This window comes from Excalfactoria chinensis, chromosome 5, assembly GCF_039878825.1.
Source record: "Excalfactoria chinensis isolate bCotChi1 chromosome 5, bCotChi1.hap2, whole genome shotgun sequence".
NCBI lineage: Eukaryota > Metazoa > Chordata > Aves > Galliformes > Phasianidae > Excalfactoria > Excalfactoria chinensis.
This window is the reverse complement of record NC_092829.1, coordinates 12,824,206-12,837,499: the sequence shown is the minus strand read 5'-3', so window position 1 is coordinate 12,837,499 and position 13,294 is coordinate 12,824,206. Positions and strand designations below refer to the sequence as shown.

The following is a 13,294-nucleotide window of genomic DNA, read 5'->3' as shown; positions in this document are numbered from 1 at the left end:
CAACCAACAATCTGCAACTGAATACATGCTGCACAGAGCAGCTACAGAGCTTTTTTGCTAAAACCAAACAGAAAATAATAATTTATCACCACAAACACCTTTTCCATTAAAGAAACTTGTTTATCTTGTAAATCTTCATTTTTGTCCACATAAACCCCCATTTAACATTTACAGGGTGTTCACTTGCCTGGTCCAGCAATAGCTGCTACCATGTCCAGTAGAAGATGCACTTGCCTGGGTGACAAAAATAGATGTATAGAGTCTATCTGTCCATCTACATCCAACTAAAGAAAGGAAAAACACAAAATCATGAACACAGTTTTCCTTAAGTCTCAGTGTTTTTGATAATAGATTTTCACACTGTAAAGAATACAGCCATTTCAGTAAAATTTTTATCTTGTAAACAGCTACAACTTTTTAATTACGTATCGATTCCAATTTGTAGCTTGACAAGATGAGCACAGATTTGCCACCCACAATTTATTTGCTTAAATTCAGATCACATAATAAGGAAATTCAAGAATGCTTGCTCAACATTTCTAAAAGCAACCTACAGTATAAGGATACTACTACGTACAAATTACAAAGTACTGAAATCAGCACCTTCTGAAGTAGATTTTATAAGCTGTGGAAGTTCTCTTCAGAACTACCCTTTATTGTAGAATTTAATAGAAATTAATCTAGAAATTAATAGATTTAAATACTTCCTTGCAACAGAGTGGGGGTGTTTTTAAATGTCTCTTTTTTTTTGACACAGTGTTCAACAAAGCAAGCTACTTACCTCTGAAAACCTACTCAAGCTAAGTTTATCTTAAGAACTTGTTCAGATTTGTGGGTTCTAGATTCCTACACTCCTAGACATTGATCCAGACATGATTATTACTCATTGTATTTTGCATCAGTGACAAAGAGTTGGTAGCAAATGTTTCCACTTTTGTGAAAACATATTTAAGAAAAGGCAAAATGCTACACAGTCTGAGAAAGAAAAAAGTTGTGAGAAAAAATTGTGCAGAACCCAAGGTCAAAGTAGAAGGAGTGGAGAAGGTGCACCAAGCACTGAAGCAGAGGTGCCCCCTGCAGCTCACTGAAGATAGCATGGTAAAGCAGTATTTCCCTGCAATCCTACAATTGTTAAAACACTATTTTAATACCACAGAAAAGGGGCATATATTTATAAAAGTTTATTTATATACCCACACCTTTAAAATTAAACAAAGCAAAACTAAGCTAAAAACAAAACAAAACCAAAGCAACTCCTATTTTCAATTGCTTTGTTTTCTCTATCTTTGTAACTCAAAATATTATTTTAAATGGTGGTACTTAAATTTGGCACTATTATTTGGTTGTTATTTAATGCACAAATGTACAAATTCAAAAGGGGAAGCGCTCACAAGAGCTTTATAATGCTGCAGTCTCAGTAAGCAATGTTGTAATTATATCCTTGTAAAACTTAAGTGTTTTTAATCAGTCGTTTAAACATTCCACACATACATAGGCAAAGTCAGTCACAGCGCTAGAAGGAAAAAAAAAAAAGATAAACAAAGCAGTGGGAGTATCATGAAAACAAAACAATTTTCTCAAGTCACTGCAATATATAAATCCAGTTTGTCTCCACAACACAGGAATTCTCCTAGAAGAGATGTCAGTGCAGCTCTTGTACCTTGAAATATGATTTTTATTTATTGACTTGCCATTCTCTTTAGTGTTCAGTTTGAATTGAAGTAGCAGGAGAATACTAAAGTATATAAGGCACCTCTCTGCTTAATAAATAAATAAAAAATAAACTCACAGTCCCAAGCAGGACTGATGTACTTATCCATATCAGTAGAAAAATCCCCTAACAATTATGTACTTGTTGACAGAAAACGTTCGTGCATTTTTCCTGCCTTTTATTACAAATCCCGAGAACGCACCAGCTGGTAATAAAGCAAAATAAAAAGCTTTATTTATAAAGTCCTATGTAACTATTAATATAACAACCAGGAAAGCATCACTAACCTTCGCTCCAGGAAGTACTTCATTTTGCTTTAATGTTAGGCTCAGTTCGATTCTACCAATCAATTTACTGATCTGTACAGGGTCAGAAGGAGTAATTTCTGGCAAATTTCTTGTTAATTGAGGATGAGGCTCATAAGTGATTTTTGGGTTCCAGCTGGGTGAAAGCTTTGGTTCAGCTGCCTTAAAATGTTACACAGAGAGGAATTAGAATGCATGCCATTTCTTATCAAATTGACTTAAACATGCATGAGCTTATTAGACAAGTAATAGTATTAAACAAATATAAATTTGACTGTACTATTAAAACATACTTATTAATAACTGTTAAGAAACAAGTAAAATCTGAAGTATCAGGCCTTCCCAAAATTTGGAGCAAGTTTCCAGACTGTTAACTTAGAATATTAGAACATATTAGAACTAGAATCCAGATTCCAGTACAACACCATCTTAAATTTTACTCAGTCCCAAAGTCTCTACTTTCTTCCCCCTTGCCAAAACTAACAGAAGAGATTATGAAAGTCACCAAGCACAGATTCAAGCAGAAGTTTAATTACTAAATCCTCTAGAATGAATCTAATATATTAGCACAACATTATATTCTATCCTTCATCACGTGACATTTTACATATTACATTTCATTTTACCAGCTGTGTAGCTGAACAGACTGGGGAGGACTTTGTTGATGCGGGAAACTCATCCCAGAAGAAAGAGACACCTGAGAGCTGAAGTAACTTGTGAGCAAAAGCTGTGGGCTGATGTACATTAATTCCAGAGCACTCATCAGCAGTTTCATCACAGTACATAGTTCTGGGAGACAAAAGCAAGGAAATAAAGATGGTAGGAGCATGCAAATTTTTACCTTTATTGTGCCATATAGCCTCTAAGTTTGTTTATACTCTCTCTCTCTCTCTCTTCAGACTATTTACAATGCCGTTGACTGTCCTGAAAGGAGAAACCACCACTCTCTGGGAATGGGTGGAAACCTTGAATTTTCTACATGACAATTGCAGCATGCTTTCAGTGTAAATATACCCTAGTGTATTACCCTGGTACTTATGTCTAATCTGATGATAGAGTCTGTGCAACACTGCTATACGATCGTTTCCATTGAGACATACACAACACTTGTTTCAGAATCTTGACTTTTGGAAAATCTACCATATAACACATTTATGTTGTCAATAAACACTACCTGAAAGAAATATTCTGAAAGTTAGAAACAGAGAAAATGTATTCCAATCCCATGAATTTTCTGTGCAATTAGATTTCTTACATTGTAATACTGAGATATAGCATAAACAGCAAACACTTATAAAGTCTCCACATAATTGAATTTGCAGCAGAAAAATACATCCGCTATTCCATAAATAAAAAGTATCAAGCATCAAAGCAACATGCTACTTATTTCTTTCAAGTGGGAGGTCGCCTCATTTGCCAGTACTATCCACTGACTTTTGAACTTCTGACAAATGGTATTCATTAACTGCAGAAGAGGTCTTTAGAAAAGAAATCTAGATCTCTTCTGATTTGATGGTTAAACATTTTAGTATGTTAAGCAGAAGTTCAGTGAAGAAACTCCTTGCTGACTTTATAAAAGAGGAACTCTTAACACAGCTGCTGAAGAACTGCTGTCTGACTATATATAAAGACAGTGCACACGGGTACAGAAAGTGCCAAGAAAATGTCCTTTATACCAACAAAAACAAACAAACAAACAGATTATTACAAGAATTTTTACCTTTCAATTCGAATTTCAACTGCAGTTCCACTTTTGGAATTTTCCGGCACGTGTTCTATTCGCAGAACAGTATCTAAGAAGGTAACTTTCACTCTTCGTAGTACTTAAATGAGAAAGTTAAAAGACAGCAAAGTCACTTTAGTAAATAATGACTTTTATAAACCAACCAAACACTTTAAATTGGGGAAGATCTCAATGGAAACAAATTGCAAAAGTCCAGTGACAATGTAAACTACCATTAAATGTCTAATACGCATGTTTATATCGTGCTATTGACCTTCAACACATGGATACCTGAGCAAGTGAGAACTCAAACCAAGTTGTTCTACATCTCAGCATGGATGATCCTTAAGTTACCTACTTCATTATCCACCACGTCTAAACTCTTAAACACTGCCATAAACATCACGTTGTTGACGTTTCTATTTCTAGAACTAATTTTAAAGGTTTCCCTTTAGCTCAGACATTCTAGCACTAGGCATGATATGGTCATCAGTCTTAATTTTCTTCAACTTAAAAACAAGCAGTTTCTAAAGAACATCTAGCAGCATAGCATGATTACTGAAAAATATAACATGTCAGTTTTCTGTAAAAATGGTTGAAAATGTATTGCTTTTTCTTCAAAAGCATCACCACTAACAACAAGGGACCTCACCTACCATTCAGTGAAGCAGAGATGTGCTCTGGTATAATCAAAAGTCAATTTGGCCCTGAAGAAGGGCACATTCACTGAAGGGATATACACATTTTTGTAAGTATACCTGTTGTTTTTCCCCCCTCCTGCTTTCCTATTTAAGCTTTACAATAAACAAGTGAAGATACGCAAGACACGTTATAGCAAACAAAATGTCACTTTGTAAAACCAAGTCACAACGTAAACTGATAATCTGTGACATTCATTCAGACCTCAATAATGAATTCATACCTGTTTCAATAGTTTCTGCAAATTTTTCAAGTCCTTCAAAAGGCTGGGACCCTTCTCCTTGTTCATCTGTCAATTTTTGGCTAAGACACTCTTTCGCAAGTTGCATACTACTGGTCATAAAACTTGACCAATACATCGGTTCAGAGCCAGATGCTGCAGAGTAAGAGAAATATTAAACAAAATAACAACAAAAAAAGTAAGACATTATGACCAGTCTTTATTGGATATACTACTTCAAAATGTGTTTAATCCGTTTAGATTGTACTGGTGTGATTCTGGTAGTTGAAAATTCAATATAAACAAGATAAAACCAGAGTTATGAGCAACCAATATTCAACGCTGGCTTAAGAAAATAACTTCACTTAAATTTCACTCCATTGGTATGACTTTGCGGGCATAATCAGCAAAATGAAATCAAAAGAAATTATTCTATTTACTAGTTATTTTACAGCTTCCTATTTTATTTTATATTCTAGTTGGGAAACAACTAAGTAGAGTTTACAATGTTATCTTAACATAGTAATTTTAAAAACTTTTAAACATCTAACACAGACCTGAATTCATAACCGCAAAATAATAAAACAGCAATCCAAAAGCATGCATTAAGATGAACAAAATTTCTTAGCAATCAGATTAATTTAATTGAAACTATTATCAGCTAATGCTGAGCACAAATGCAAACATGGTAAACAGGCAAAACATTCCAGCTTAGTATTCAGGATAAAACTCACATGACATACTTTCTTCTACTGTGTTAAAACGTACTCTGCAACTAACATAAGTAAACAAATGCAAGTGAATAAATAAAGATTTCTTCTAACATTACCATTCTTTCAAAGCAGTAATTTTACATCAGAGTATAAGACTGCAGAAAATTTAGTTCCAGTTAAACAAACAAGAATGAAATGTGGAGCACAAATAAGTAAGTTACTTGAAATATCTTGCAAAAGGAAGAGAATAAATGAACAAATAACAAGCCTACCAAGCCTTGGTCTTGGCCTGAAGACCATCTCTAATCCTTTTAATTCTAATGCACAGTTATCCTGTAGCAATGACCCCCATGGAACAGATAAGGAAATTGACTGGATAAAACCATCTGTGACTTCCAGAGGTGCATCTGCAGACTCCAGGATCTCATTCAGACACTAGAAGAAGAAAAAAGAACAAATTAAATGAGGAACCACATAATTTTAAGCACATTAACAATAAAAGATAATGAATACATATTATACATGTGTGCATATAAAACATACAATAAATATAACAAATCAGGTTATCAGAAAAGGAATTCTACTCAGACAATAAACTGGCTGTTTTCAAGTATTTTGATTCCATCACAATTTGCTTTCCACTTAGATCTGAGCTTTCAACATAATAGTTTTACCTCTGAGTAGCTGCATAACCTGTGTTTTTACAACACATCAATAAATTCTGCTATAATTTTAGTACAACCTATTCATTTTCTGGCAGTACTTTCAGACAGTGAAAAACAGGCTAAGAGTAAAACCACCACAGGTATCTGGCTTCTGTGACAAGACTATTTCATCAGTCCTTAATTCCAATGCAACGCTTCTTTTAGTTTTCTGTGTGATGACTGAACATTATACCCAAATAATCATTCCTTGTTGCATACTACTCTTGCCATTTCTAAATCATATTTTAACACATCTGAATTTACACTCAGCACTAATTTCAAATGTTGACAATCAAAACTCGGTTGACAGACCAACATCCTACAGAAACAGCTCTATTACCATTAATCAAATCCATTACAGTGACATTATAAACAAAGCTACAATCACATTGTCCTAAGTAACACAAAGATTATTACTGATGAAACTGATTACAAAAGTGGAAGCAGCTCTGAAGAGTTCATTCAGGACTTTGACACTGTCCCAAATCCTCAGAAAAGAATCTTTTTTGCATTATAGAGCTTTCACTGCAACTGGAGTCCAAATAGCCAACTATAAAGCCCAGTATATTCCTGTCAATACCCACGCATATAAAAGGAACCCGCTTCTTTGTGCTGATTCAGAAGTTCAACAGTTTCCATTTTAATGAAATAAGCACCACCAAGGCTAATAAAATAAACAAAATCTGTCACACACCAAATTTGGTGAGTATAACTTCCTACACAAAATCCTACAAAAGATGCGGTTGCAGTCTTTAGACATACTATTTGACAGATAAAAAACGTGGTTTTGACCTTCCTGTCTTAAATAAAACACTGATTTTTATCTCAAAAAGTATAAATTTATGATTAACACACAGATACAGATTTTAAAGATATTTTCCATTTGTTCCATAGGATCAAACATAAAAATGAACTGAAAAACTTCAGGAAACAACATCTTTCATTACTAAGACTTTAGTTTTGCTTGTCACGTTCATTTGCTGCTCTATTTATATTCTTAGTAACTTTGCTTTAAGAATTGTGTTTACTTTTCCAGTTTCTGTTCCAAAGTCTACTCAAGAAGTAGAAAAGGACATCCACTTCTAACAAACGGCCTGAAACAGCTCTGTTAGGAAGTTAAAAATCAAACTGCTGGAAGGATTCAGTGACATTAAGATCTTATTTTAAATTAAATGTATTAATTATAACTAAGATAATAACTGATGATTAAAAAAGAATTATTTAGCATGAAAACCTTATTTGAAATAACCACCAAATAACTTAAATTACTCAGATCTTTATAGATAAATTTGCTATAGAAGGAAGTAAACTATTGAAAGGAATTTTGAATAAATCTGACCTCTGAAATCTTTTTGCTACCTTGCAATGAAAATATTTAAGTATTCTCCATTTCTTTTAAACAGAAATTTACCATTTTAAAGGAAAAGGCAATATGTGTGTGTGTGTGTGTGTGTGTGTGTGTAAATATAAAGCATTTTCCTACCAACTGTTCCTGTAAAAAAGAGTTCAGATCATTATAGCAGACGTTTTAAAAGTGAAGCAGTCTCTTCATCAGGACTTGCTCCCACACAGACCGAATGCACAGAGCTGGAATCACAGCCATACCACCAGCTAAAGCACTATTCAGTGTATATCACAATCCAACCTCAACTTTTCTGAACAGCCCAGGAAACAAAGAAGTTACAGCAACAATCCTAGGCATTCCTGCTATCTCTATAAGCCACAAACACAGGTATAATATTGGCTAAAATATCTACATTAAGATGAGTAAAAGTATCCACAAAAATGGATAAGACAACTAGCAAGCCGCACTCATTCTGATGATTCATCAAGAACCAGGTTACGATGACTAGAGGAAAACAGAGCTGCAGTGCTTCCACAACATCTGTTTTGCAATCTGTCACGTGCAGAGAACCTTAAACGTGTCATTCATCGTTTACGAGTCAGAAAGACAAATACTGATCTACAAATGGGAAAGATAACCTGAATATCAGCAAATATGCATTTAATCACCCTGTATGCATAATTAACTATTCATTTAGTACTGTCTGTAACTACTATGGTTTCCAAGCATTTTTATTTTAAATAATGAAGACTGCTGTGACACCCACTAGAGGGCATAACGTTTCAATTAAAGCCTCACAGAAGTCAGGAAAGCAAACAAAAAAAACTCTGAACAACAGCAACAGCAAAACCTACATTAAAACACTGGTCATGCTGAGCATTTCAGCAAAAGTCTGTCTTCTGCCACTTTCAAACATAATTCATATGATAACTGGAAAAGAACTATGCGAAAAGCTGACATTTACAAGCATTTTAAAATAACACAGTATACTAAAAACATGTTTTGAAAGCAGAGTGTAAAGCAGTAAGCCTGGGCACTTAATCATATATGCTGTCTTGAAAGTCAATGAGTGACGCGCACAAGCGCTTAAGGCTCCTCATGACAGTCGCTGGACTCACAGGTACAACAAAGTAACATTAGTAATTAACCCCAGAAACTTTACGAAATACTACAATGAGGGACACAGAACTTTGTATTACTACAGCAGGCTGGAAGTACACATACGTGTGTATGTACAGTTGCATACATACACATATACATTTATAAATATACACACCAGGACTGAATAAAACTTCGGCTGGCTCCAAGCATGGCAGCCCACCTGCTGAGCACGCGCACCTGAAAGCAGCTTTCCATTTCCTGTCAACACAGACCTCCAGCATTTCAAGACCAGGCTATGAAGAGGTCTAAAAACAACCCCAAGTTCAGCACAGCGCTGTCAGTAAGAGCTAAGCTGCATCCAAGCCGAAGACAAATGGCAGTGAGAGCAGGGATCGCTGTTTATGTCATCTCTGCTAGTAGCGAGTACACAAGATTCTCGGCAGTCACAGGAGCAATTGCTGGTAGCCCGGGTAATATTAGCTCCTCCTTCTCCCTGCCACCAATTCTCGCCTTCCTTTAGTTACAATGCCAACACTGTTCCCCCTTTCCTATCGTCAAAAATAACAACAAAACCAGGTCATGGGGACAGAGCACCGGGCGGGTGCAGACGAGGGCAACGATCAGCGGGTCCCTCGGGCACAGAGGCGTCTCTTACCCACTTGTCCAGCGGGACCTGCGTCAGAGAGCCGGTGCCCTGGTAGAGATCCAGGCTGAGCTGTTCCAGGCTGAGCTTCTCCTGCAGGAAGTGGCCCAGGTACCTCTGCAGCAGATACCTGCAGGCCCTCTTCTTGATGGACTCCGAGAACGGCCACGGCATGGTGGCTGCGCGCTGGGAGCCGCGGGGCTGGGATCGGGACGGGGCTGGGGCCGGGGCGGCCGCTCGGAGATGGAGTGCGCGGAAGCGGCCGGGTCCAGGCTCGCCCCTCAGCGCGGGCTACCCGCAGCCAGGCTCCCCCAGCGCCCCTCGCACGGCCGGTGGGGCGGCACCGCCTGCCCTCAGGCGCCCACAGGTAGCTCCATCCTCACTCGGCCACCGCCGCCGCCATCTTCCCGGCGCCCCGCGAGCGCGGAGGGGACGGCGGCGCCGCACGACACGAGGGGTATTGGCGGCGGGAAGGGACTGGGAAGCGGCCGGGACCGTTCCCCGCGCCAGCTCCCACCGCTGGCACGGCCGGGTCAAGGCGATACGAGCCGCTCACCGCCTTCCTCCGCGCACCTCCCCCACCACGCCGAACCCCGTCACCGGCACCGTGACGCAGAGCGGAAGTGGCGTCTCCGAGCGGAGGAGGCGGGGGCGGAAGCGGCCGCGGGAGGCGCGGAGTGGGGGCGGTGGCGGCCGCGCCTGAGAGGGGCTCGGCGTGGAGCGAGCGGGGCGGCTGCGCTTCGGCGGGACGGCGGGGCGGCTGAAGCCGCAGCAGTGTGGGGTTGGGCGCTGGGGCTGGTAGGTGGGCTGCCTCAGGGTGCGGTGGGAGGAAGGCTTCCGGTTCTGCTGCGCTGCTCGGCTGGGATCCGCGCGTGTTGTGAGCGTCGGTAAATCGCAGTAGTTCTCCGAGGAGCAGAAGCTCGGCAGCTCCACGACCAGCTCTCCCGCTAAGGGGTGTTGGCCGCGAAGCCTGCCCACGTCTGACATCGGTGGGCTGTGCTGATAGTTGTGCGTGAAAACCGAGTGAGGGAGTCGTTCTTTAGCGAGGCTGAACAGAAAACTGCTGTTCGTATTTTTGCCCTCGCAATGGCTGATAACCCATTTAGTTCACAGGCCCTCGTAAGTCTTATTTAAATTCACGGATAATAGGTTATTATTTTCAACAGCCATTGGTTATAGCTTTTTCATGCTTAATTTGGTTTTCCCAGTGCATTCGGGATCAGCAAAGTGCTGAATTAGTTACTGCTGAATCATATCGGAGTCTTATACAACACAGCACGAGCTGCTTGTATAGCAACTCCTTCAGTAATAATACTTCACGTGCTGATGTAACCTGAAGATTCTCAGGAGCTTTGTTTTGGCTTTTCTGGATTGCTGCAGGATTCACTTGCTTTCATATTTTATTTCTTCTTATTTCCAAGGGTAAATACACCTACTTAGGATGTAGCTCTAGCTCTATGGTACAGATGTTCTATATTGACCATAGTGGGATGATGAATCTAAAACAAATGCTTCCACATGCAGAATGGAAACTGACTGCAGCCCTATGGAGTTGACCAACAACACAGAGTCTGAAGAGGATTCTGATTACAGAGACTTTGAAGAAGCGGATGTAAAAGATATGAGACTAGAAGCCGAAGCTGTAGTGAATGATGTTCTGTTTGCTGTCAGCAACATGTTTGTTTCAAAAACCCTTCCATGTGCAGAGGATGTGGCGTATATCAATGTGGAAACCAGGGAAAGAGGCAAATATTGTGTGGAGCTCACTGACTCGGGACTAAGGGTAAACTACCTTGTTTATGATTTCTTAACTGTATTCACTTTGAATGATGTTCCTGTTCAGAAGGTGCCTAGAAAGCAACTTCAGTGATACCAAAACTTCATATGTATTCTCTTGTACTTTTATGAAAGCCAGTTCTATGTGTTCCACCTACAAAGTGGCATTTCTGTTAATGCGAACAAAGGAAGAAGGGAAGTTGGTTGGAAAATGATGAGGGCTGAAGCAGTTAACATGACTGGCAAAGCTAAACGCTGTGATACCTGTTTCTCATTGCAACGTGACCCTAATCACAAAAAATTAACCAGTGATTTCTTTGTTGCAGGTAGTAGCTTATGATTTTGATCAGACTGATGACAGTTTGCAAAACCCGTACCATGAAACTGTCTACTCCTTATTGGACACACTCAGCCCTGCGTATCGGGAGGTGTTTGGAAATGCATTACTACAGAGACTAGAAGCTTTGAAGAGAGATAGTCAATCATGATGTACCCTGAAGGGAAGAAGATTTAAGACTAGAAGGAACTCTTTGTATGAGGCACTGAGATCTTTCTTATAAATGCAGCTGCAAACATCTAAAGATCTATTTCTTATATTGACATCTAATATGTACTAGAACTGTTCTACAGCATGTTGCTGCAGAGGATTTATGTATATCACAGTGCCGTCCACTTGGATAGACTGTAAAACTAATCAATGTTTTCTTTTTGTTGTAGGTGAGCAAAAACTTCTTTCAAAAATGTTCAAAGATATTTGGTCTCTTTTCAAGGTGTTACTATCAAAAGCTCTTGAAAAAACATAGAGAATGAATGTTATATAGGCAAGTAATAAACTTTTTTGTGCTTTCTGGTTATTGCCATACCTGATTTTTACCGTGGAAGTTAACCACCTAGTTACAGTCTATTAAGTGAAATTAATAGAACAAAACAGGCTGTTAACTTCTATTTCTAACTGAGAAATAGATTTTTCACACCGATTTGCTGTGCACAAATCTGAAAGTTCTAAGTTTCAATAACAAGAAAGCTCTTGAGCAGCTGAGTGTTGCTTAGATAACGACAATATCTGAGTTAAAAGGAAAGTTCATTATTACTTGATCCATCCTTGTCTACAACAAGCAACAAACTCCAAAGAGTAAATGATGTACCATTACTATATGAATGTACTGTCTGATTTGCAAATGAATTAAGCACAGAAGTAACTTAGGATGTAACAGGCTACATTCCTTAGAGATGATGATATATATGATATGTATGTGTGTATGTATGCTATATTGTAACTTTTTGGGAGGCTTGGAAGACATTTTAGCTTGTCTGCTGTTCTGAATGTGTGTTTACATATCGTGCAGGATAAATACACCCAGAGTATTTTGCTTCAGCCTTTACTTTCTACAACACGGTAATTTGGTACTCCTGGTTTTCAACTTTTCTTCCTCAATTTTACAGCATCCTCTCCTAATGAATACTAAGTATGCATTGTAATACTGATTGCATTGTATTGGTTTGAAACCAAAGGTTGTATGAAATTTATTAGGACTAGCGCAAACTGGAAGACATAACTTGTATTTTCTACTTAAAAACTGGTACAAATCTCTTTATAATGTATTGCTTTACCTTTTCAAGTATGTATTGAATGGTAGACCTTTTTTAAAAGAAACCTGTTGTCTAGAAATACTGCAACTTCTGGAGTAGCATTCTATGACCATGATACTTCTTGTATTATTCAATATTTGTGCATCTTTATTTATTCTGTCATGCTGTTGTGCTAAGTATATCAGTATCTTTATTGGAGCAATGATTAGGAATATATCAGTCCTTGTGAACTCACAAATTCTGCTGACTTCAGTAGAGCTGTGTTGACTTACACCTGTTGAGGAGTAGCCATATTAATTGAAGAAGCCAAGCAGTGGATTTTTTAGAATAGTTTTGGGATGTTGATGTTATAAGTGTGACTGGTAAGATTACCACAGTCAGCTTTTCCATTTTCTAGAGTTTAATTTGATGTTTAGTTATCTTGTTAGGTTGATACTCCCAATGTTAATCTCCTGATCCTGGGTATGGACCTATGCTCTAAAATTTGTTCATAGGCTCTGTTTTGCACAGAGATCTGTGGCACGCGGTTAGTCCTCTGTGAGGAGAATTGTACTTTACCAAATTTATATTTGAGTATTTTTCCTTGCAGTTAATTTCCTTTCAATTAAAATGACTAAAGCATTAAATAAATGCACCAGCGTGTTGGTGATTTTTAGGGAGAGGGAAGAGACCACAATTATTCTTTCCATAAACACATCTTAAATACGCGATTATTAACAAGTACTTCAGAAATACCTTTGGCTATAAACTTATATCCACTGAAA

The 13,294-nt window shown here is 38.4% G+C and overlaps 2 protein-coding genes across 6 annotated transcripts in view; one reads left to right on the top strand and one right to left on the bottom strand.

Moving 5' to 3' along the window:
• Window positions 1–9,546, bottom strand: part of ATG2B (autophagy related 2B) — a 46,309-nt gene extending 36,763 nt beyond the window's left edge. The window contains exons 1-7 of the mRNA XM_072337319.1: window positions 9,177–9,546; window positions 5,644–5,806; window positions 4,662–4,814; window positions 3,737–3,839; window positions 2,643–2,805; window positions 1,999–2,178; window positions 184–284 (exon numbers count right to left, since the gene is read on the bottom strand). Of these exons, the coding sequence (XP_072193420.1) occupies window positions 184–284; window positions 1,999–2,178; window positions 2,643–2,805; window positions 3,737–3,839; window positions 4,662–4,814; window positions 5,644–5,806; window positions 9,177–9,338 (1,025 nt within the window). The 5' untranslated portion in view covers window positions 9,339–9,546. The remainder of the gene's footprint in view (window positions 1–183; window positions 285–1,998; window positions 2,179–2,642; window positions 2,806–3,736; window positions 3,840–4,661; window positions 4,815–5,643; window positions 5,807–9,176) is intronic.
• A 279-nt stretch (window positions 9,547–9,825) lies between these two features.
• GSKIP (GSK3B interacting protein) lies at window positions 9,826–13,158 on the top strand. Of its 5 annotated transcripts, none has more exons than XM_072337327.1 (3): window positions 9,826–9,962; window positions 10,689–10,947; window positions 11,267–13,158. In XM_072337327.1, the coding sequence occupies exons 2-3, from the start codon at window positions 10,690–10,692 to the stop codon at window positions 11,426–11,428; spliced, it is 420 nt and encodes a 139-aa protein (XP_072193428.1). In that variant the 5' UTR covers window positions 9,826–9,962; window position 10,689; the 3' UTR covers window positions 11,429–13,158. The 5 variants fall into 5 exon arrangements, with proteins under 5 accessions (XP_072193428.1, XP_072193429.1, XP_072193430.1 ...); XM_072337328.1 differs by having other exon boundaries at window positions 9,846–9,962; window positions 10,586–10,947; XM_072337329.1 differs by having other exon boundaries at window positions 9,868–9,966.
• Window positions 13,159–13,294: the final 136 nt, after the last annotated feature.